We start from the raw sequence: 25,617 nt of genomic DNA, 5'->3' as shown, positions 1-25,617 counted from the left end.
CAGCAGAGTGGGCATGTGGGCTTCTAGATGAGGTACCAATAACAAAGATTGCTGTGTTCTGAGCGGTGGCAGATTTCTTGAATGCCATTTTGATTGCCCTCATCCAAGTGAGAGCATTCATCGAGGTCCCAAATTATATGCTGTAGTCGGTAGAAAGGCATGGGGAGCCAGGAGCGAGTCACTCGCTGTAGCAAAGCACCACATCAGCTGTACCTATATGGCTGGGTTCACTGAGTTTCTGTTCAGTAATGACAACCAGAATGTTGGTGGAGGTTGCTTGACAACAGAAGTATCATTGAATGATGATCTCTTGTTATACACAATCACTAGTTCACACTTGTTTGGTCCTTAGAGAAAACGAAGATGCAACAGCAATGATAGCAGCAGAATACATTCCATCTGAATCATATCTCGCTGACATCCCTCCCTCCTTAAGTGTGGTCCTCACATAAGCCATGTGCCTAGAAATAATAAACACTTTAAAAAAACCTCACATCCAGAAACAGCCTTTTATAGTTAAAATAAATATTTATTAGTGATTTCAATATATTCCACATGCATCCCAAGTTAAACTATTATACAATTTTCTTCAGCATACAATCCATAATAGAAGAACCATTTTAGTAAATATGTATCATATATATATCAAGTACAACTTTAGAGAAAAGCTTTAGGCACGTAAGTACTTTTGAATCCCGACCCATGACTGCATCCTATTCAAAATTATCAAATAAATTCAAAATTATCAATTGCATTAAATACATATAAAATACAGTGTAAGACCACCTCTAAACCAGTTTGTGGCATTCAGATAGATGCTTTTTCATCCTTTAAATTCTCACTTTTTTTTGTAAAGACCTAATGACATAAGACTTTTTTCTTCTTAACATGTAGTAGACTGAATATTTCACAGGTATTAAGTGTTATGATTATAAACAGTAGTAACGATTCATTAGTTTTTTCAAGTTTGCCATGTGATACGGTTATTGCACAGGAAGTACCTCATAGAGGTCAGTGCTTCAAGAAGAAATGTTAAATAAACATCCATGAAAGTGTTACAGCACACGTAACCAACTTAAGTAAAGTAACTAAGTAAAAGTGGAATTTCAAGTTTTAACCTGACCACATAATGTGTTAATTCCCCAACAGCAGGCCACCAACAAACAGTACAACAAATTTAAGTTTTACATACTATGTCTGACTAGTAGATGTGTTATTTACTTTGAAAACACTAAGTTACATGAAGCAATTAATCAACATACAAAGTACATTCACGAGGAGGTGTTGTGAATGTTCACTAGATAAAAGGCAACCCATCTCTGAATTAACAATGCCTCCTGAAGCTCTGGATATCCAAGCGGAATGCATTTGAAAGGCAACTTCCACCAGTATAGGTGGTTAGGAGCCAGTAAACCAAGTGAAGAAATTAATTTTGTTGTGCCGAGAATAAACTCTTCAGAAACCAAGCAATTCTTCCCTGAAAATATCAAGAAAAAATGAAAATATTTTAAATTCAAACTGAAAATCACATGGATTATAATCAGGAATATTTTATTTTAATGAGTTGACTACCAGTAGTACAGTTCATGACTAATTACAAATTTGGATCCAATATCTCATTTCTAAGGCTGTTGACTTTCAATGACCTGTATCCATGTATCCAATATCTTAACCTATGTAACGGGCAACAGTGTCAACAAGTAGAAACATAACTAGGAGCAGGAGATGACCTTCTGACTCTTTGAGCCTGCTCCATCGTTTGTCATTTATCATATCACGGTACAGCATCGGAACCTAGAACAGTGCAGCACAGGAACAGGCCCTTCGGCCCACAATGTTGTGCCGAACCAATTACATTAGTTATCAAATGCCCAACTAAACTAATCCCTTCTGCCTACACAATGTCCATATCCTACCATTTCCCTCACATTTGTGTGCCTATCTAAGAGCTTCTTGAATACCTCTATCATATTTGCCTCCTCCACCACCACCCCAGGCAGCGCATTCCAGGCACCGACCACTTTCTATGTGGAAAAAAAACTTGCCCCGCACATCTCCTTTGAACTTACCTTAAATGAATGCCCTCTGGTATTAGACATTTCAACCCTGGGGAAAAGATACTGGCTGTCTACTCTATCTATGCCTCTCATAATCTTATAAACCTCTATCAAATTTACATAGAACATAGAACAGTACAGCACAATACAGGCCCTTTGGCCCACAATGTTGTGCCGACCTTTAAACCTCGCCTAAGACTATCTAACCCCTTCCTCCCACATATCCCTCTATTTTAAATTCCTCCATATGCTTATCTAGTAACCTCTTGAATTTGACCAATGTACCTGCCTCCACCACTGCCCCAGGCAGCACATTCCATGCCCCAACCTCTCTTTGGGTAAAAAAAAACCTTCTTCTGATATCTCCCTTGAACTTCCCACCCAGTACTTTAAAGCCATGCCCTCTTGTATTGAGCATTGGTGCCCTGGGAAAGAGGCACTGGCTGTCCACTCTATCTATTCCTCTTAATATTTTGTACACCTCTATCATGTCTCCTCTCATCCTCCTTCTCTCCAAAGAGTAAAACCCTAGTCTCTCCTCATAATGCATACTCTCTAAACCAGGCAGCATCCTGGTAAATCTCCTCCACACCCTTTCCAATGCTTCCACATCCTTCCTATAATGAGGCGACCAGAACTGGACACAGTACTCTAAGTGTGGTCTAACCAGAGTTTTATAGAGCTGCATCATTACCTTGCAGCTCTTAAACTCCATCCCTCGACTTATGAAAGCTAACACCCCATAAGCTTTCTTAACTACCCTATCCACCTGTGAGGCAACTTTCAGCGATCTGTGGATATGGACCCCCAGATCCCTCTGCTCCTCCACACTACCAAGAATCCTGCCATTAACTTTGTACTCTGCCTTGGAGTTTGTCCTTCCAAAGTATACCACCTCACACTTCTCTGGATTGAACTCCATCTGCCACTTCTCAGCCCAGTTCTGCATCCTATCAATGTCCCTCTGCAATCTTCGACAATCCTCTACACTATCCACAACACCACCAACCTTTGTGTCATCTGCAAACTTGCCAACCCACCCTTCTACCCCCTCATCCAAGTCATTAATAAAAATTTCCCATCAGCCTCCACTGCTCCAGAGAGAACAACCCAAGTTTATCCAACCTATCCTCATAGCACATGTCCTCTAATCCAGGCGGTATCTTGGTAAACCATTTCTGCACCCTCTCCAAAGCCTTGGAATCCTTCCCATAATTGAGCGACCAAAATTGAATGCAATACTCCAGATGCGGCCTAACTAGAGTTTAATAAAGCTGCAGCATAACTTCCTGACTTTTGAACTCAATGCCTTGACTAATGAAGGCAAGTTTGCTACATGCCTTCCTTACCACCCTATCAACTATGAACTTGGATCCCAACTTGGATGTTGGGGTCCAAGTCCATAGTTCAAGGACCCCAAGATCCCTCTGCTCATCAACACTGTTAAGAGTCTTGCCATTAACAGTGTACTGTCTCTTTACATTTGATCTCCCAAGGTACAACGTACAACACTTCACATTTGGCTGGGCTGAACATTTGCCATTTCTCCACCCATATCTGCAACTGATCTATATCCTGCTGTATCCTTTGCCAGTCTTCTACGTTATCCACAACACCACCAATCTTCGTATCATCTGCAAACTTACGAACCCACCCATCTACATTTCCATCCAGGTCATTTATATACATCACTAGTCACAGACCTCCAGCTAGAATAAGTCCCATTGACCACTACCCTTTGTCTTCTCCAGACAAGCCAGGTCTGAATCCAAACGGCCAATGCACTGTGGATCCCATGCATCTTAATCTTCTGGGTGAGCCTCCCATGAGGGACCTTGTCAAACGCTTTACTAAGATCCACGTAGAGGACATCCACAGCTCTGCCTTCATCAATCACCCTTATCACCTCGTCAAAAAACTCAATCAAGTTAGTAAGGCATGACTTGCCCTGCACAAAGGCTAATTAGGCTATGCTTTTCCAAATGCTCATGAATCCTATCCCTAAGAGTCCTCTCTAGTAACTTCCCTACCACTGACGTGAGACTCACCAGTCTATAGTTACCAGGGTTATCCCCGTTTCCCTTCTTGAATAATGAAACAATGTTAGCCACTTGCCAGTCCTCTGGGACCTCGCCTATGGCTAGAGAGGACATGGAAATATTGGTCAAGGCCCCAGCAATTTCATCTCCTGCCTCTCTCAATAACCTGGGGTATATCCCATCAGGCCCTGGGGCCTTACCCACCTTAATGCTCTTTAAGAAACCCAACAATACCTCCTCCTTTATCTCAGAATGCCCTAGCACATTAGTATGCTCCACACTAATTTTCTAACTCCCCTCAAAAAGTACAAATGCTGCAAATCCAAAATAAAAACACGGAAGCAGAAAATAGGAACATGAATAGGTCAGAGTGCTTTAAGTCTGCTACACCATTCAATATCATTTAGTACTTTGCTCCTGATGATTTCTGCCCATATCCCTTGATCCCTCTTGCCTTAAGAGCAGTACCTACCCCTCTCTTGAATATATTTAATGATTTGATGTCAACAGCTTTCTGTGGTAGAGAAACAAAAAATACAGAAACACCAAAATGATTGCTGAGCAAACAGCTACATGGATAGGAAAGGTTTAGAGGGATACGGGTCAAATGCAGGCAAAAGGGACTAGCTCAGGTAGGCAACTTGATCGGTATTGACGAGTCAGGCCAAAGGGCCCATTTCCTTGCTGTATAACTGTGACTCAATGGATCAAGTAGCATTCCTGGAGGCTGGATTATGCTGCCTATAGTAACCACATTCCCAGACTTAGTTTCTCTAGTTGTGGGACGCCAAAGGAGCTCTCCATACTCATCCTGAGAAGTGTCCCACAAGGTAGAGCTCTGGGGGCATGTAATGCTGAGGCTCTATCTTGAAGAGGCCTCACATCATTTGACAGCTCTCTTTCTGCAAAGGCTGTGAAGCTATTTCTAAATGGCTCTGACAGTTATATTTAAAAACTATTCTAATACAGTATATTTACATTAAAATAGCAAAAATAAGTTAAAACATTAAAAAGTAATTTAATCTTTTTGTATTGTTTTAAAATAAACATTTTAAAAATAAATGTTTTAAAATCTTTCCTTTAAAATGACATGGTGGGCCTGTTTCTGTGCTGTTTGACCTCAACTCCATGACAATGTATTATGGATGCAAACTTTCTGCCAGTACAAACCACTGCTGCTTACCGTTAACCTATGCAATAATTCTACACTTAGAAGAAAGTAAGAAAATAGAAGAGTTGCCCATTCAGCCTGTCCAACATTCAATAAAATTGTGGCTAACTTTTTACCTCAGCACCACTATCCTGGACTAACCCCATATACCTTGAGTCTCTTAATATCTAAAAACCCATCCATCTTTCTCTGAATATATTCAGCAACTGAGCTGGCACAGCTCTCTTGAAAGGGAATTCCAAAGATTCTCTATCCTTTGGGTGAAGAACTTCTTCTGATTTGTTCTGAATGGCTGAATCCTTATTTTGAGACTGCAGCCCTCCTGGTTACAGACACCCCAACCAGGGGAAACATTTCCCCTGTACCCACGATGTCCAACCCATAAGAATTTAGTATGTGTCAATTAGATCACATCTCATAGGCCCAGTCTGCTTAATCTTCTCTCATACAACAAACCTGCCAGTCTGGAAATCAACCTAAAGGATCTTCATTGCTCTTCCTCTAGCACAGGTATACTCTTCCTTATGTAGGGAGACCAAACCTGTACACAATATTTCAAGTAGTCTTACCAGGGGTCTACAGGACTGCAATAAGATGTCTTTACTCTTGGAATCAAATCTTCTGTGAAAAAGGCCAACACACAATTTGATCTTCCAATTGGCTGCTGTACCTGCACATCAACTTTCAGTGATTCACATGCGAGGCCGCAGAGGTTCCTCTGAATGCCAACACCTTTCAATCTCTCACCAGTTAAAAAATATTCTCCATTGTTTTATTTTTCCTACTTTTAATGCATCTCATGGCATCATTTCATATTAAATAGCAGCATAATCCTCAATAAGGCCCTCTGCAGCAGCAAATATACTTGCCTGCAAAAATGCTGCATCATTATGGGTTGAAGTAACCAGAACAAAACTTGCCCATGAAACAGGTCAGAAAAAAATCCATGATGGCTGGTTAAGGCACTTGATCAGCGCAACTGGCTCTGAAGACTACCAAAAACTTTGAATAAAGCTGACTTCCCCCAACATTCAAAATACATTAAGATCAAACAAATTAAAGATATTAGAAATGGTTAAAAGATCTAAGGAAAAATAATAATGCTGAAAAAGTTGAAACCTTTAACTAAGCTCAAATAATGTAATGTCAATTAAATATTTCCTATGGTCCCTTTCTTCAAATACTTAATTTCAAATCTACATATGTATAGAGTGTCAACTCAAAATGTTACTACGTACACCTGCAAAGGAACAAGGGAAGTATTATTTAATTTAATTATCTTAAATTATTTGGGTTTAAGATTTTTAATTTTTTAAATGAATGAAAAAAAACTCCTCCAGATGCCAAATGACCAGCAGAGTATTTCCAAAAGCTTGTATTTTTACATCACATTTCCAAAATCTTTCAACAAAACTTTGTTATTAGTGCTGGTTACTCACTGTAGCCACATCTACTCTTCTTTATGCCCAACATCTTTACCAGCTGGTGATATCGCAGCTAGAAGTCCACCCATAATTTCTCGCTTTATTTCTCCAACAATTGATTCCTTTATCTGGTGGGGACAAAAAGAAATTCCATCAGTGGTTCGGTATCCTACTCAATTCACATAAAGCTATAACATTCCCTAAGTCCCTCCATTTTCCTCCAGATAATAGGCATCACTAGACATTAGATAGCTGTTCCAAAGGATCTGGTAGCATTGTCCTTTGGACAGCTGCTAGGAGGGCAGCATTCTTCATTAACCATTCTTCATTAGCCTCACCGTCATTGTGCAAGTTTAGTACTGGAATGCACAGCACTTAAGTGAACTGCACTTAATCACAAAGCTCTGTATTTGGCTCAGAAAATAATAAGAAAATCCACCTGAAATAGATATCCTACCAGCTCAGTCCTGGACTGTTAATAGTCCTCAAATTAGCTAGTATTAAATCAACTAACAAAGTCATTTTAATTTTTCAAATAAGAAGTAAATGTGAAATGTAATAGCTGACATATTTAAATAGCAACATCCATTGAAGCCACCCCGGCTGGGTTCTCCTCAGTCACAAGTCACCTTGATTTGCAAATGTAACTGCTGTCCTTTTGTTATTAATGGTTGAGAATTGTAGAAATATCAATGTAACAATGCCGTGGAGTACATTGCTTCCAAAATTCAATTCCAATAACTCGGAATTTGTATCCAGCTCTGTCCAACCTCAAGTCACATTTAGGAGCTGGAAGCAATATGAAGAAGGGAACAATGAGAAAGGAGATTGTTAGCTAAACATCAGAAGGGAAGGAGCACCTTATAGAAGGATATGATACAGTGAATGCCAGAGAAAAGGTAAAGTTCAAGAAGGTCAGTCTACAAAACAGGACAAACCCATCAGCTAAAGGTGATGTAGAAATAAAACATGAAAAACCTTGTCAAGGAAACAGTCATCTGTTAGATTGTCTAACTTTCTCACATTCAAAGCATTATTTACAAAAACAGAGTGAGTATTTTTTTTAATTACTTATGGAATCTGTTGAGACCAGAAGAAAAACAATAGATATTTCTCAAGCTTCTGCCCTCTCAGTCTGCCCAATTCAGTGCCTGTGACCTGCCCCCAAGCTCAGGGTATCAGCTCCAGCTCCAACCATTTGTGCCATTGTTATGCTTTGGCTCTTTAATACTGATTCTTTACCTGTGCTCACACTCTTAAGTCAAGCAGAACAAACAAGATAGCAAATGTTTCACTTGAAAGTAAAACTGATTCCAAGAAAATAATTTTGAAAAATTTTCACATTTTATGAAAAAGCAAAAATAAAAATCACCCTGTCAAAATCTCATTCCTGAGCAGCAATGGAGCCTTTGCAAGTAAAACCACCTCAGAGAGATAACGTGTTAATCCTAGAGAAACAAAGGACTGCAGATGCTGGAATCTAGATGAAAAACACCATGATGCTGGAGGAACTCAGCAGGCAAGGCAACAGTCCGTGGAGAAAGGCAGGCAGTCAATATTTCAGGTCAGGACCCTTCTTAAGGACCCATCCTGAAGAAGGGTCCTGACCCGAAACGTTGACCACCTGCTTTTCTCCACGGATGCTGCCTTGCCTGCTGAGTTCCTCCAGCATCATAATGTTTTTCATGTGTTAATCCTGTTTGACCCAAATGCTGCACAGCCTTGATGCCCTCTGTGCAATGCTTTGAGCAATCTATAATATAATTATTCACAATGAGTGGCATCTCTACCAATTTCAGGGAGTCTTGTGATCCAGTAAGCCTTCTTATAAATGATCACTAACCTCTTGGAGAACATTGTGGAATTCTGGATGCTCTACGATATGGCTTCTTGCTCCTTTAGATGGAGAGGCTGCAGCTCCAGTTGGTTCAGATGTCTGGCTTATTGGGTTTTGGTCCACAATTCCTGATGATGATCTATTTTCTGTAAATGGCTCCCCCTGGGCAGCTCGTGCTGGTGGTGAGGGAGTCAGTAGAACTGAAGAGCGATACACTTGTCTGCTCTGAAGTGGTGTTGAGGTAGCTTGGTTCACTGGTTTCCCATGTGGTGCAGTAGTGCTTGAAGGACCATGACTTATAGAACCTGGTGCTGAACATCTAGACATCCGGCCTGGGCTTGAAGAGCGGGAAGCTGACTCCATGTTAGTGCAGGGGACATAGTAGGAGTGTGGGTAGTCATATTCTTCACCCACTTGTTCGGAGAAGCCCAGTGCAGATCGGAGATACGACTGCTCCCTCAAAAGCTCAGACACCTGAATTTTAACCAAGGTCAAAACAGCTCAATCAACAAGTTGTACTGAAAACAATATATTGCTGAAATATTCTTCTTGTCGACAAGCAAAACAAGCCTACTCAATGCAGTTTTATTTTTATTTTGTTCAATGTGTGCCATAATACCAGGCAACCAGATATATAGTTTAATGCGAGTAAATGGAAAATCCTTAAAACTTCTAAAATGAGAAATGCTCTTTAGTTTATTAGTTAAAAGGTATGTCCACAACCCTAAAATTGCAATGATTAAAGCTACATCCTTAATTCATTACTTTATGATAAATAAACTAAAACTTTCATCTACTTAGACCGTTAAGGTTGCATGCATATCAGCACTGATTCTACCTCCCGCTGTGCAGTGGAATTACACTTGTAAGGTTGGTTTAGAGTTCTGTTGGATTTTTTTTCCTCAAGGTATCAGTAGCTTAAAAATACTTTAATTTTCAATCATTTGGTTTACTCCATTTCATTTAAAACTTCCTTTTTGTGACTTCAATTTTTGTTGTTCTCCAGCCCCTCATCGCTTTTTAGTTCTTTTTTTGAAAGTAAGAGCATTTCAGAACTCAAAGATTGTAAAAGCCACTGCATTCTGCACACCTTGCAAAATGTCAGGAATCCATTCTCTACTAATTGCAGTAAACATCTCAATGTCAAAAATGATATTTCAACAATTAAAAATCGGAAGCCTATTAATGACTGCTTAGTGTTTCACCAGTATCACAGCAATATATAATCTTCCAGCACAAAATAAAGCTGTTGGATCCACTTTGTTGGGTCTTTGAAAGAACCGTCCAATTGGTCCCACATCCTGTGCCAAACTAAATAAAGACATTTTATTTATTAGCATGAGTTATATCCGATGTTGAAAAATTGCAGCTAGCCAATTGATCAATAAATCTTTGGAAAGAAGCTAGTCAAATATACATCACCCTCACGTTCACTGACTAGAAGGCTGAAAATGTCATTTTTGTTACTGATTATGTATCATTAGGACCAAGAAAATATAATGCCACTACCCACGAGTACTTATCTAGCTGAGTTGATAACACAACTAATAATTGATAGAACTCAGCACTTCTCTGTATTTCATTTGGGTAAAAAAAAGATTTAGTGATAATTGATTAACAAGATAGCACTGCATACTTTAAAAACCCTTTTAACAGATGTATGATTAACTGAAATAAACACTAATGGAAATAGAAGGATATTGGGAATCGATAATTGACATCATTTTCTGGAGACTGAGTGAACTTGCAATCTTGAGGACAAATGGAAGATTGTAACATTCAGTGATACATGTGATAAAGTTGACGGAGCAAATGAGAACTGGAGTTTGACCACAGGAAGTTTTAAATCCATAGATGTTAATAAGATGCCAACCAAAGTAGAAAAATAAACTTAGTCTGGGTTAATATTTAGTGCACATAAAAGAGATAGGGTTTCTGCACCACCTGGTAATGTGCTTCAGTGGAGTTTGTATTTATCACAATTCAAGAAAAATCCAACTTACTTACCGGTTCCATTACATTGAAAGAGGAGGAAGACATGGCATCTGCATTATTAGTGAATGCTTCCTGTGATACAGAAGAACCAGAAAATGATGACTTTAGAGGACTGCCCAAAAGAACAGAATAAAGGTAAAACCAAATGGACCACCCAGTACCAAATTTTGACACAGCAAAGTGACTCCTCGTAAAGTCTTCTGCACAGGCATCTCGGACAGTTGTCTTGGGACAGCTGTCCCACGGACTAGTCAAGCAAACAGCCTGACATAGCTGTACTCGGAGAGTCATTCCTCTTGGATAACACACCAGACATTCCATCAAAATTCATGAGTAATGTGCTGTCCAGTGGTAAGACAGACCCACCAGAGGGAGCAGTACAATGTATTCAGGTGGGAGAGAGATATCCTGGCAGTCCTCAAAAATGACTCTAGACCTCATGAAGTGTCATGGCACTAGGCAAACATCGGCAAGGAATCCTTCTCCTGATTAGAGCCCAGAGCCCTCCCTCAGCTGATGGATCAATGGTCCCCTGTGTTAAACAACATTCAGGAGCACTGAGTAGCAAGGGCAGAGAGGGTGGGGATCTTCAGTCACCATCACCAAGAACTGTTTGGCAGCATCGGCACTCTCTGAGCTGGCTGTGTGGATATATAGCTGTCAGATTTGTTCTGTCACCAATCTACCTGTGGCAAATGCATTGGTCCACGATGTCATTTTGTTTTGCCACAGAGGGCACCACTGGAATGAGATTGATCCTTCAGTACCCAGCATGGACCTGATGGGACTCCTTCTGGGCGGGCAAAGGCAGTGGATGGAGGGGGCAGGCAAGGACGGCAGGGGAGGAGAAAGGGCAGGGGAGGAGAGAGGACAGTGGGGGTGGGGACAGGGTGAGTGTTGGAGAGAGGGCGGGCAAGGACTACAAGGGGAGGGGAGCGGGCAGGCAAGGATGGTGCAGGGGGAAAGGGAGAGGGTGGGGATAGTTGGCAAAGTGCAAATGTTTGTCAGAAATAGTAATGAGAAAAATTCAAAAACAACATGGTTATTTCAATTATCTCGGCCAAGCAGAGTTGCTGCCAAAGCTGAAAAGCCTCAACTGCCCTTGGTAGTTCCATATCAAAAGTAGGAATGTTAATCCTTTCCACCAGTTCATTCTCTGGATAATTTTGTTTACGAATGTCATTGGTCCCGATCTGGTGCCTGCAAACACTCTCTCTCAGCTAAAAAGGTGTTAAACCAGGGGCTGAAGGAAATCAAGGAGAAAGAAAATTCACCTAAACATCCCTTTCATAATAACAGTGTGTGCGTGTGTTTATAATATGAATCCTTTGTTTTACTCTGACATCTAAGGATGACTGCAATGAAGTTTACTGAACTACAGAACTCACAGCATGAGATGGCGGCCTGAATATAGGGCACTGGCTTGGGGCTTTGAGCTGCTCCTCCAAAGCGAATGATCGTTCCTCCAACTGGAGTTCCAGCTCCTGCAGCTCCATGCGAACACAGTTCCGAAGGTTTTGCAGTTGGTCAGCCTCTTGCCTACCAAAGAAGAAATTATCTGCCTTTTCAAGTTTGAACGTTCAGAACATGCACCAACTTACACTTCAAAGAGTTAGCACAGAGAAGTAATGATGCACCTCCTTACAGGTCAATGGTCCATTTGCGACAAACATCTGTTACAAATTTCAACGTCTATCTGAGAGGGCACACAGGGGACTCAGTCTAGTGTTTCTTCTTAAGTACTAACAGAGAGACAAAAGTAGTACCAATTTACCCACAGCTGCACAGCTGAGACTGCGTCGCTCTAGGTTTTGGACCCATGACAAATCACACAATTCAAAGCCAAGTTTTACAATCTGAACAAACTCAGATTTAGCACCAATTCTAAATTAAACACCTCACATAAACAGTTTTGATTACAATACATTACATAATTAAAAACAGCAAATGCTGGAAACACTCAGCAGGTCAAGCAACATCTATGGAAAGGGAAACAGGTGAACTGGGAAAACTTCATCAGAACTGGGAAAGAGAAAGCAGATTTGTGTTAAATTGCAGAGAAGGAGCAGGGAGTCTTGGCCCTAACCCAAGGCCAGGCTGGGGGGATTAGGTTGGTTAATGAGGCATTTAGAGGGTGACATTGTAGTATGATTTATTGTAAATAGCAGGTCACGGTGTGCTGATGGAGGGGGAAGAAAACTGTGCTAACATCGCAGGGCTTTTCTCTAGGGAGTGATGGAGGATGAGAGGCAAAATGATAGAGGTGTATAAGATTATGAGAGGCATAGACAGAGTGGACAGCCACCACCTTTTTCTCAGGGCGGCAATGGCCAATACCAGATGACATCCATTTAAGGTGAGTGGAGGAAAGTTCAGGGGAGATGTCAGAGGTAGGTTTGTTTGTTTTTTTCCCCCACACAGAGAGTGGGGGTAGGTGCCTGGAACGCACTGCCAGGGGTGGTGGTAGAGACTGATACATTAGGAACATTTAAAAGACTCTTAGATAGGCACACAGATGTAAGAAAAATGGTTATGGGCTGTATAGGAGGGAAGGGTTAGATTGACTGTGGGGTAGGTTCATATAGGTCGGCACAACATCATGGGCCAAAGGGCCTGTACTGTGCTGTACTGTTCTATTTTCCATTTTATCACAGACAGATGACTTGCAGCAAAAAAAAAATGGCCAGTTCTAATGAAGAGAAAACAAGTTATCAGAAGTTGGAGAATTCAATTGAGTCCAGAAGGCTGCAACATGCCCAGTGTAAAGATGAGATGCGGTTCATCATGCTTGCTTTGGGCCTCATTGTAACAGCGCAGAAGACAGTCAGTGTGGAACTGGGATGAAGACTTAAGTTACAGGCAACAGGATGTCTGTGATCTTTGACATTAGAAAGGAAGGAATGAAGCAACAAAAGAAAAATAAATGACTTGCAGCACAAGTTATGATGAACGACTGAGTTAAAATAGCGCTACCCCTCGAGACTTCTATGCTTGTTTAAGACAGAAACATTTGAAGAATAAATGCAGAACAGAATCTTGGAACCTGAAGAAAATTGTGCAGAACCCATTGAGCCAATTATTTGCAATCCTTCCAACACAGAAACATTAGATCCCTTTAAGTAAATGATTATTCATTTTTGATGGAGGAAGTATTATATTCAATAGATCCACAGCAACGAAATAACGTACAATCGACTCTCAATCACACTTTACAAATAGCCTCTCTTATGAAGAGCAATGAAATGCAACTTGCTGTTTCTTTAAATAATCCTAGATTGTAAAATACCAGCCTCAATATTCCCTCTCAATTCCATCCTTCAGTTGTTAACATTCAAACTTGGTAGAAACATCAGTTTTGCACAGAGTCTACCTGCTGGATATGGGTTTTACTAAAACACATGGATCCTTTATAAATGTCTATGGAACATAGTGCAAGAAAGATGAAAGTAACACTTCTCCATTGAAAATGAATTCTGAGGACAACAGAACTCACCGCTCCTCATCAGTTAAGTGCCGATACACCATTGTTTGCTGCCTCAGCATCATGAATTCCAAGTCCATCATCTGTGTTCTAAAAAAGTTCAGATTCCTTCTCATTATCTGCAGCTCTTGATATGTGCTCTGAAAAGTTTAGTAAAAAATTAGTATCTAATCTCATGAAAGTTGACAAATAAATTGTGCTGACCAGATTTTTCTGTAGCAAAGCATGTAATGACATCTGTCATTGCTCAAATTTATCTGTGCACATTCAAGTCCCAAAACTGCTGAACATGCAAGCTGACAAAACAGAGGGAAATAACTCATCAGGCACCAGGAAAACTGGGCAATTGGATTACAGGGTAAGAAATAAACAGGCAAGGATCTAGACACAAATATATTGGAATAGGTGAATTCAACGTTAGACTGGGAAGAAGTGAAAAGATAAATTTAACAAAAATATTTTTGAAGTCTTATTCATTTCTGAATGAAGTCTTAAAAAACTTGTAATAGTTTGATCTGCCAGAGATTGATCACTATACTTAATAATTATCCCACTATTAAACAGATGCTTTTAATATTCAGCTTGCACTAACTTCCTGTACTGAGTTTGCATCCACAGTACACATTCAGCAACTTCATACCATTTAGTATCTTTCAATGATGTGAGAGGGTCAAATACCACTTCCAAAAATCTAACAGCTGCGCAGCACAACACATATTGCAACACCAATTAACTGCAGATGACACAGGCTTCACTATCAATTTAACAGCAAAATCAAACTTCTCCCATCCATCATAAGGAGCGAAAGTGTTTGCCAAAGATCATACAGTATTCAGTTCATTTGCAACTTCTCAGGTAATGAAATAGTCCATGATATGTGCAGCATCAAATGAGTAACATTCATTCCTGTCCTGAGAAGCAGGAAATGCCATCTATGCACACAATTGCCAGGCCATCTCCAATAACCATCTGGACTTGTTATCTGATGGCTTTACCCTGGTTCTACCATCACCACCAATAACCTGGGATCACCACTGACAAAAAACTTAACTGCACCAGCTTCATTACCAATCCTGATGCAAGAGACAGGGCGAGACTGATATTCTGCAACAAATGACTCACCTCCCAACTCACCAAAACCTTTCCACCATCTACGATGCACAAGTGAGGAGTATGATGTACCACTCTCCACTTGCCTGCATGAACTAAACTCCAGTACTCAGAAAGCTCAACATCAAACAGGATGACACACCCTATTTGACCGGCATCATATCCATAAAACTAAAAATTCACTCTTTCCACTGCCATTGCACAATTGCAAATAAAACCTCAACAAATTTCAATTATGTTGATTCCTTCTTTAAGTTGTCCATCATAAAGATGTATGTTGCTGGACAAAAGTTGTTGGCATAATCTCCTCCAACCACCAAAACACCACAGATGGGAGTAAACCAAATGGATTACAGCCCCATTGCACAAAAGTCTCCTCCTCTGACGTGTAGGACCCCACAAGAGTGTCTGTTGCCTCTGTTTCTAAAGGGACTGGACCCACAGCCCAAGGAGGGAATTGTTGGACTCAATTCCAGTAATACAGCAATCTTGCTCAGCCAAGCCAAGGCATGGTTTGTGTAAAGAGCTGGAAAACTTCCCACTGTTGCAGTCAGGAATAACTCTTTGATTTTTATATTACAACATGCTTTTAAAGTAAAGCAGAGTGTTTCACTCTGCATCTAGCTTGTGTTTTAGATATACGAGATAGAGTAAAAAAAACCTTGGAATACAGGCTTTACTGGCAAGGCGTGCATTCACTGTCCATTTCTACAGGTCTTTGTGCACCTGGTGATGGTACTTCCACAATAGAGTGAATAAAGGTTTGATTTACTGCATCAATATCCTGCAAAACTGAAATCATTTATCATTATTGATCCTTCACTTAAGCAAAAATTTCCCATAGAGATGTGAAGAGTATTAGCTTTTCTCCTCATTTTAGGTGCATCAATTGGAAACACCTTTAAGATGAAAATTTGAACTTGCACCGATGTAGCAAGTTTTCCCAATGGTACACTGGCAAAATAATAATGAAATAAGTTCGGTAAACAACTTTGTTATAAGTCATTTCCATCCATCAATTGAAAAACTTCTAAAAGATCCCGAGGTAAAAATTTGCACACCACAAATACGAAAATATTAAGTTTTAGAAAACTACTTACTTCATATATAGGTAAAAGACCTGATCTCACTAATGGATAGTAAGGGAATGATAGATCATTGCCCTGAAATATTGGGATCTGTAAATCAAACAAATGACTTGGTTAACAAGGAAATGAAATTATTGGGAAAGTGAAGAGATACTATTGAAGATAAATTTATGATTAGCATTTAAGAATAAAACTGCAACAATCACAATTAAGAGATTTCAAATGATCTAAACATCAGTACCATGCCAATGACATGTAACTGTGGGATCCCTTTAAGCTCCTTTTACAAAACAAAATCTATATTAAACTGTCAATCATTATTAATTTCCCATAAGTTGTTTTTCCAGGAGTGCATGATCTACTCAGTACTACTGAATGGCATTCACTCTTAGACTCATCCGGTGGAGTAAATTTATTTCCCCCAGATCTTGAAAGTAAATTATGCTTTACCCGTGAAAGATTCTGCACCGTGCTCCTTATTTCAGTAAGGACTCTGCGGAGCTGTGATTCAATAGCAGATGGAGGATTTATTGGACTGTGATGATAAGAGTGCGCCATTGGTCTCTGAGGATACATGTATCCAAAAGGTGATGCACAGGTAGGTTCCACGAAGTTGGGAATACTGCACATACTCCTGGTTCTCGCATGACCACACAGGGGTTGGTCTTGCCAATCTGAAGGGAGTGTATGAAGGGAACAGCAAGACCGCGTTAAATGTGATGCCACTGGTGGTGTCTGTGAACCCAACCTTTGTTGTGGTGCTTCATCTTGCTTGTTCAAAGTGAACGGTTTCCTACTTTTCTCTTTTATCCCAGTTGGAATAAAAAGCATTGATCGACACATTGACTGATCATTTTCATCATCAGAGGGCAATTCCCCTTCCTTCTGAGCAGAATATCTATAGGTGAAACTTGGTGAATTGTGTTGTGTGTTGCTGTCTGGTGCCAACTGTACATTTAATGATGATATCACTCGCACTGGATTGAGCAGCTTAGATGGAAGGGAGCTGGACCTTTGAAAAGAAGATCGTTTGAGCTTTGCAAGAGTATCATTCTTGGAGACCCTCTCCCCTTCTCTCATGATTCGATCATTTGCTTTGGTCACCGGACGCCTTGCTCTTCCGGAGGCAATGGAGACAGAATAGGTTTGTGTTTTTGCTCTCTCGAGTACTGTGGTAATCTTATCTAATGAGGAAGAGGAAAAGTCAATGCTTTCAGAAGTAGCAGCATCGGGTTTGGGATGCCAACTGAGGACAGAGTCTATGCTCTTCCGTCTTTGTCCAGTTCCAGGATGCATAGAGTATGTAGGAACATCTTCCTCACTTTCACACTTCACATCACTTTTTGGGTCCAGCTCCCCTTCACCATCAATAATACCCAAAGCCGTCTGGTCAGCTGACTGTATGGAACCATCCAGGCCAGCAGTTGCTTCACCGTCCATCTCCACTGCTTCTTGTTGATCAGGGGAATCAATCGCAGTATCAGAAATTAACTCCACATTCAAATCTAAAATTGTTTCTTTCAGGTCCAGAGTCATCTCTTTCACAGGCGTTTGAAATGGAGTGAAAAACTTCTGGTCAGCACTCAGAGGAGTCTTAAGATCATCAGTTAAGGATGTGACTGTGGTCTCACTGTCACAGCTGTCAGCACTGCTTCCCATTGCTTGCAGGTAACCATCTGGCCCCTTGAATAGAGCACAGGGATTAAATGGGGAAAAACAAATAATTCAGGTGAAAATTAAATCAGCTTAAATAAAATGACTGCAGCCTGTTAGATATTTTCTTTTCAGGAAAAAGAAGGCAAAAAATCAAAATTTAACATGCAAGGATTATAAATAAGAATCACATATTTTGTTAATGATTACAGACTTCTAGAAGTCAGTTATGTACTATTCAGTTGCTACAAGTTAATTTAGTCTTCACAACATGATGTTAAATATTTCAACCATTAGGCAGAATAAAAACAATACAAGTGTCTCATTTCAGTAACTACAATCACAAAAATATTTTCATTATTGTATGGTAAACTAGTCCCTATTAGGATTAACAGTTCTTCAAATGCTAAATCCGAATGCCATTTTTTAAAAAAAACTGGTTCAGGGGTGTCTCCTTACTATAACAGATATTGCAGAAATTTTGTAGATAGTAGTTATTAAGCTATCCATTTAATAAAAATCGCATACATACCTCTGTCATTTAGAAAGAGAGGAGTGTTATACCAAAGCTACACAAAGGGCAAAATAAAATTCACTTTGGATAAGTTACAAGCAATGCAGAAAAGACTAAAATTAAGAAAAGCCTTCAAAGTTGATGTTCAACAGTAAGCTTTAATGCCTTTCCTCAATCAGCTAAACACCCTCAATAGTTGTCATCACTCACTCACACTTGTAGCTCTTCATTGGATCAGATGATCCTCAAATAAATTACAAATATTTGTTTTTTGCCAAAGAAATTTTAATGCACAAGACTTGACCTTGCTATTTAAATATCTGACAGAAGAGCAGAAAGCATTGAAAAAATTCAGCAAGTTGTCTGAAAAGTTTGTTTTATGGTTAATCCAAAATAATATCTATCCATCAAATAATATGTATAAGAAACAATAGACAAGTAGTCAGAATAAGAAATATCACCATGTCAACTGATCTATTGAAAAGAACAAGATTCCTAGAAACAAAACATTAGGTGCAAAGTAGCAAGAAGAATGAATAATGCAAGCTCCACTGAATCTGAATATGACACCAGACGTGCATCAACATAACATCTGAGTCAGAAGGGACGCAATAGGGAATACAGCTGTCCAATTTAAAAATCAATGTTGATTATTTTACAAATACAAGCATCTCCTCTTCGGCTTTTAAGGTTCTTGAATATATGACCTACAGCATCTGCTGGGTCTCAGTCACCAAAGAGGTCAACAGTATCCACAGATATACGTTTCAATTGCAGTTAGAACAGATTTATTAGACATTAAAGATGGTCTTAAAAGTCATGCATTAGAAATCTGACACCTGCTGACATAGCAAGGCTAATTTAGATGAGTAATTAAACTGGATGTACGTTGTAGATTAGGACATATTTTGTAAACCCACAACAGTGGCATGTTGCTTGCTATAGGCCCTTAAATTTCAATTGGCAATTCGTAAAAGGTGATTTAAATTGCAATTAATTGAATAGTTGCAGATGTATTAAGAAAATACAGCAAACATTGGGATTTCAAAAGAAAATAACATTGAAATATACAGATGGTGGCGAAGGAAGGTGGGGAAATTGGAGTTGGTAGCACCTGCTAGGAGATCCCACAGGGGTCTAAAATAGTGTCTGTGCACATGCACAAATTTGTGGGGTATGTTGCTGGAAACATTCAAGTGCATGGAGTGCAGGTCTGCTGGAAATATGTAGAGCAAGCAGATTATGGCATCCAGCAGCTGATTTAATGCCAGAGCTACCAGTCCAGAACTTAATGCTCCAGCTAATGCAGTCTTCCAACCTTCCACTATTAAAAGGAATTCAGCCACTGAAAGGTCTCCCACGAACTTATTTAACTGGCTTTCTGATTACTTCGCCAGGTTGTTTATAGTTATTTCAAGTTGCAAATTCTACAGGAAGTGGTGTAGCAACAAATAAAGAACATTTTCTGGACTACAATGTTTTTCCACAAACCTACCATGTGCATGCAAGGTTGCTATAACTGAACCTTTGGATTCAACTGGACGAATGAGTAGAGGACATACAGAACAGGACGAGCTGAGAAGAGTGATGGAAGAACAGGAAGCCATATCTGCTGAGGTGGTTCAAAGAGTAATCTTTCCACTTAATACTTAGCAAGGAACAAGTGTGAGACCCGAGTGCTTCAGTAGAGACCTGCCCACTGAAATCTGCACCTGAAGATTGAAGATCAAACTGCTGCTTTTCCCCACCCCCCCATGTCATTTTCCCTCCTTCTAAATTCTATGTAACTTTTCACATGTATAATTTTGTTATAATAAAGTAAAAGAATTTTTACCTGAGACAGTCCGGTCACGTCAGAGGATGGATCTTCTGCAAACCCACTACTATCAGAATGGGAACTGCTGGTTCTTGTAAAATGTTCTGAAAAGTACAATATCTCTCATTAAGTCTAGACTTAAATTAGAATGAGTACATGCACAGAACAAGAGCTGGAAATGGAAACTGCAACTGGAGAATTTGTAACAGCAAAGGTGAATGCACTGCACAAACCAGAATAAAATTGGTTTCATCCAATTAGGCTAAGCTCTACTAATTATTCTGCTCTGTTTCTAGTTTGATATTCACACATGCACTTTAGGTACAGTTTAAGTTGGTTTTCTGCTTGAAAAGTTGTTAATGAGTAACAGTCAAAAATTTAAAGCATCTGATTTTTTTTCCTCAGCCAGAACAAGCCTTGTATAGATTCCTCAGTTAAATGAAATTAGTTGAACCAAAGCCATTGTTTCTTACATTTGGTTGCAGCACATTCCATTTCAACATTCCAGGGATGAATAGCTCTTTAAATCTAAATCATAATCTATTTCCTACACATGAAAGTTGCTCCAAGAGGCTTGGTTTTCTATTTTGTACCCCTTTTTCCCTTCAGTAACTCTCCTCACTGTAGAGCTAAGATGTGGTGCACTTATGCATAAATTATCTTCTAGAATAGCCTGTCACCTGACAATCATCACTTCCCTTCAATCTCTCATCTTTACAGTCTCACTTGCCTTTCTCCATATTACTAACATATACTACAGTGAATGTCCCTTTAAACCTTCTTTGCTTATGAGAAAGATAATTGGATATGCTGTTCGCCATTCACTAATCGTGCAGTTCCCCATTTTCTAAACCCTCTCATGAAAATGCTGGTTCAAGTGGGGAGACAGTTCACTGACATGCCCAAATTGCATGGCAATTCTGCACATATGGGCAAGACAATGAGTATTCACGAGTCACTCAATCTTAGAGCACCAAATCAATGCTTGATTTCCATTGTCATCTTGACAGGAACACTTATACTGTTGCAATGGCTGACAATGAAAAATGCTGAGAAGCTGTAAAACTAGTCAGTTTTTTCCATCATAACCTGTGAAAGAGGTCAAGTGCAGCATAGCACCAACACTTGGTCAGATCAACTGACTGATAGAAGCCAGGGATTGAACCTGGGACTCCCTTAGCCTGGAAGTCACAGCTAATGTTCGGCTGTGCAAACTGAGGAGGATCAACTGCTATAAAACAGTCTGTCCCAAGTTTCCTCCACTCAGAGTCTAACACTCAAAGTAAAAATATATAGGTGGTTAGATGTATTTTTGTCACATTGGGTTGTAGTTTTACTAAATATAGTCTTGCACAGAAACAGATAATGCTGGAAACATGAAGCAGGTCAGGTGGCATCTGTGGAAAGAGAAACAGAGTTAATGTTTCAAATCAAAAGACCCTTTGTCAGAACTGAGAAAGAGGGAACTGAGTTAGCATTCTAATTTGTGGTCATTCTTTCCCAGTTCTGATAATAGGTGCTTGATCTGAAATGTTAATTCTATTTCTCTTTCCATATATCCTACCTGACCTGCAGAGTGCTTCCATCGGTATCTGTTTTTGTTTCAGATTTCCAGCATCTGCAGGTTTTCTGATTTGCATAAAATCTTGCACTTTTTCTTCAAAAGATGCTTAGAATCAAGGGGGACTGGGGAAAAAAGTAAAAAAAAAAATTTTCAGATGGGCAGTCATAAGGCAGGCACGGTAGCGTAACGCTATTACAGCGCCAGCAAGACCCGGGTTCAATTCCGGCCACTGTCAGTATGGTGTTTGTACGTTCTTCCCTTGTGACTGCGTGGGTTTCCTCCGGGTGCTCCAGTTTCCTCCCACATTCCAAAGACGTATGGGTTAGGAAGTTGTGGGCATGCTATGTTGGCACCAGAAGCCTGGCGACAATTGTGGGCTGCCCCCTGAACACTATGCAAAAGATGCATTTCACTGTGTTTTGATGTACATGTAACTAATAAAGTTATCTTATCTTAACCATACCAATGATTAAATATTCCTCATAGACAAATTTCCCTTATTGGTAGCATATGTTATACTGTAAATTATAGCTTTCTAATAGATTTCTAGAAAGCAATTTCATAATACAATGCTTTGAAATCACTAATATCCTAAGTGATGACAATCCTGCTTCCTGATCAAAGTACAATGTGTTGTTATTTGATATGTTGTGGCAGGGAACCTGTCAATTATCAACTAGGTTGCAAAGTCAAAATCAACTCAGTGTAGTTCCAAAGTTTGCTTTACCTCTTCAACAAAAAAGGATTGCGTCATAATTACGGGACCCATCTGTTCAGATTCTTTTTGCACCAAACAAGTCACTTACAGCAAAATATGCCAAGTAAGTATAACAGCTCTTGTGCTAATGATGGTATCAGTAAACCATGTTCACATTCAAAAAGAAACCAGCAACTGTTACATTCAAATCAATTAATGTGCACTACTTTCATCCTTCAGCTATAGCCTGCAAGAATCTGTTAATAAAAATGATATTAACTCTGGTTTATTTACAAAAATAACATGGCTGTTTCTAAGCACTGTCATGACCTAGATTTCACTAAAATTACTCGTGTAAAAAAAGAGTGCAACCTAGAAATTTTTTTGGCACTCTGCCCAGTTGGCAGGCATACAGCAGGTGGCTAGGTATCAGCATACAGGTGCTCATTCCCTGTTGGAAGTGGGCATTTTGGTGGGCAATAAGCTCCATTTTGGTAAAGGCTAATGCATAGGTGTGTAGGGCCTATGCCCGAAATTAATGTTAGGCACATTGTGTGTTCAAATAAGGGTGTGAGTACCCAATTAAATAATCCTTTTGAAAATTTAATACTTGAATGACCACAACACTCTCCTTGCAAGCTACGGTCAGTATTCACAGACACTTTCCACCATTCAAGTGATTAAAAGAGAATGGTGATGTTCAGCAGATCATTCAATATTTGTGGCAGGTGAGACAGAGCTAACTTTTCAGGTCAATGGCCTTTTACAATGATTGATTCAATCAGAGGATCTCGCCAGCTTGTGATGAGGACCAACTTCCACGCAATATTTCTTAAATAAGTGCAAAAGAGCTTGGAAGTTAGATCTGTGCCAAAATCACCAGGGTTCTTGAAATTCCTTGCTGCAGGTTCATCAGGCTTTGGGGAATTGTACTGCAAAAACCAGCATAGCCCTGCAGAAACTGTAAACTGGCATTCCTAAATTTACTTCAGCTGTTAAGTTGTAAATAAGAAATCAACTATCTGTCCAATCAAAAAAATTTGGGAACATAGGAAACAGTCGACCTCTCATACCTGCTCCATTATTGAATAAGATCATGGCTGATCTTTTGCCTCAGTACCACCTCCCTGCCTTAACGCCATACCCCTCGATTCCATTAATATCTAAAATGTCAATTAATCTCTGCCTCGAATATACTCAAGGACCAAGCCTCCACAGCCGTCTTGGATGGAGCATTCTAGAGAGTCACCCATGCTCTAGGTGAAGAAATATCTTTTCATTGCTGCCTTGAATGGCTGACCCCTTATTCTGAGATTATCACCCTTGGTTCCAGATACCTCAGCCTGGGGAAACATCATCTGAGTATCTAGCCTGTTAAACCCCATATGAATTTTGAAAGTTTCATTGCTGTCACCTCTTCATCTCTCCTTCTTCTAAAGAGATTGAGGCCAGGTCTGCTTGATCTCCCCTCAGAGCACAGCCCTTCACCACCAAAACACCCCCATCCACCCCACCAGTGAATCTTTGTTACACTCTTCAATTGCAACTATATATCTTTCCTTATGTTGGGAGGCCAGACCTGAACACAATATTCCACAGAAAAATGGTTCAGAAGTAAAGTTGTGCTCGGCTATTAGTCAGTATAAAAATGAGCTGGACATACAGAGTATCCATTAGTAAGTCATCTAACCTTCAAGATTATTACACACATCAGGATTATGCTATGTTGCTGCTCTAATTATCAACCATCACCCTCATTCCCGTCCATCCCTAATAATTTTTCTTAATCTCAGTCTTGGATAATAAACTTTAAGGAAGCCAGTATCCACAGACTTGAAGTGAATTCCAAATTTCTACTGTTGTTTGTGTTGAAAGGTGGCTCTAGCTCTCAGGTCTGCTTGGTCTATTTCTAATTGAAAGATTGTTCCATCTTCCTCTGGATTCTTCCAGGGAAAGTAGGTCAATATGTTGGTTCCCACTGTGGGCAGAACATGTACAACTCAGTCACAGCAAAGGAATGCCACAAAAGCCTCAGTGTCTCTGAGTTAGGGGAAAAAAAAATGCCAGAACTTGCATTCTTACTCACTCAGCAGTTACTCCTGCAGGAACATGAGTGTGAACAATTAGCCTTAGCTGTGATAATGCTCATGACACATGCTTGATTTTAGATTCTCAAACAAACTAGGCCTGTTTTCCTGAGAGCTACAGGAGTTCAGAATTGTATTTCATTATAAGTGCCATATTTCAGGGTGGAGGGCAGACAACTAAATCACATATGAACTCCCAGCCAAACAATGGAGTTGAAGCTTCAAAGCTGCCAACGTCTATCAAATAAGCAATACAGCAAGGGAACTGAGTTGGGGTTTATTCTCCATTGATAATACAGCTTTAGTTGGTTGCATCCACTAATTTAGGCCACTTAGTTTCTTTAGAATGTTCCAGTAACATGAGAATTACTTACCTGTGGAGATTAATAAGTTTTACAATCATGTAGGAGATTGCAAATAGTGGTAGGAATAATATGGTTGTAACAGTAGGCAATTTTAACTTCCCTAATATTTACTGGGACTACCACAGTGTCAAGGGATTAGATGGGGCAGAATTTGTTAAGTGTGTCCAGGAAAGGTTTCTCAAGCAATATGTCAATAGCCCCACTGGAAAGCAGGCAACACTTGACCTCCTTTGGCAGAATGAGGCTAAGCAACTGGCTGAAGTGTCAGTTGGGGAGCACTTTGGGACCAGTGACCATATTCCATTGGTATTAAAATAGTAATGGACCACATAAGTCCTAAATAAGGGCAAGACCAAGTTTGATGGCATTAGACTGGAACGTTCAAAGATTGATTGGGAGCAGCAGTTGGCAGGTAAAGGAATGTCTGGCAAGTGGGAGGCTTTTAATAGTGAGACAGGGAGAGTTCAGAGCCAACATGTTCCTGTTTGAGTGAAGGGCATCTCTGGCAGGATTAGGGAACCCTGGCTGATGAGGGATATTGACGCTCTGGTCAAGAAAAAGAAGGCAAATGCCAGATATAGGCAGCTGAGGATCAAGCAAATCCCTTGAGGAGTACAAGGGATGTTGGAGTCCTCATGAAAAGAAATCAGGAGGGTGAAAATCCTTAGCAGACAAAGTAAGGAGAATCCTAAGATATTCTATAAGTATATTAAGATCAA

At 39.9% G+C, this 25,617-nt stretch overlaps 1 protein-coding gene across 8 annotated transcripts in view; it reads right to left on the bottom strand.

Moving 5' to 3' along the window:
* Positions 1 to 512: 512 nt before the first annotated feature.
* Positions 513 to 25,617, bottom strand: part of itprid2 (ITPR interacting domain containing 2) — a 139,427-nt gene continuing 114,322 nt past the window's right edge. For 7 of the 8 annotated variants that reach the window (XM_052012942.1, XM_052012998.1, XM_052012956.1 and 4 more), the window contains 9 exons: positions 20,204 to 20,289; positions 16,653 to 17,885; positions 16,215 to 16,292; positions 14,017 to 14,144; positions 11,912 to 12,062; positions 10,536 to 10,595; positions 8,535 to 9,002; positions 6,707 to 6,819; positions 522 to 1,477 (listed from right to left, as the gene is read on the bottom strand). In XM_052012942.1, the coding sequence (XP_051868902.1) occupies positions 6,718 to 6,819; positions 8,535 to 9,002; positions 10,536 to 10,595; positions 11,912 to 12,062; positions 14,017 to 14,144; positions 16,215 to 16,292; positions 16,653 to 17,885; positions 20,204 to 20,289 (2,306 nt within the window). In that variant the 3' untranslated portion in view covers positions 522 to 1,477; positions 6,707 to 6,717. Of the gene's footprint in view, positions 1,478 to 6,706; positions 6,820 to 8,534; positions 9,003 to 10,535; positions 10,596 to 11,911; positions 12,063 to 14,016; positions 14,145 to 16,214; positions 16,293 to 16,652; positions 17,886 to 20,203; positions 20,290 to 25,617 lie in introns of all 8 variants that reach the window. The other variant, XM_052012973.1, reaches the window with a different exon arrangement.

This window comes from Pristis pectinata, chromosome 1 (assembly GCF_009764475.1).
Source record: "Pristis pectinata isolate sPriPec2 chromosome 1, sPriPec2.1.pri, whole genome shotgun sequence".
NCBI classification, from domain to species: Eukaryota; Metazoa; Chordata; class Chondrichthyes; order Rhinopristiformes; family Pristidae; genus Pristis; species Pristis pectinata.
Note: the sequence above shows the minus strand (reverse complement) of the source record. Positions and strands in the feature narration are given on the sequence as shown.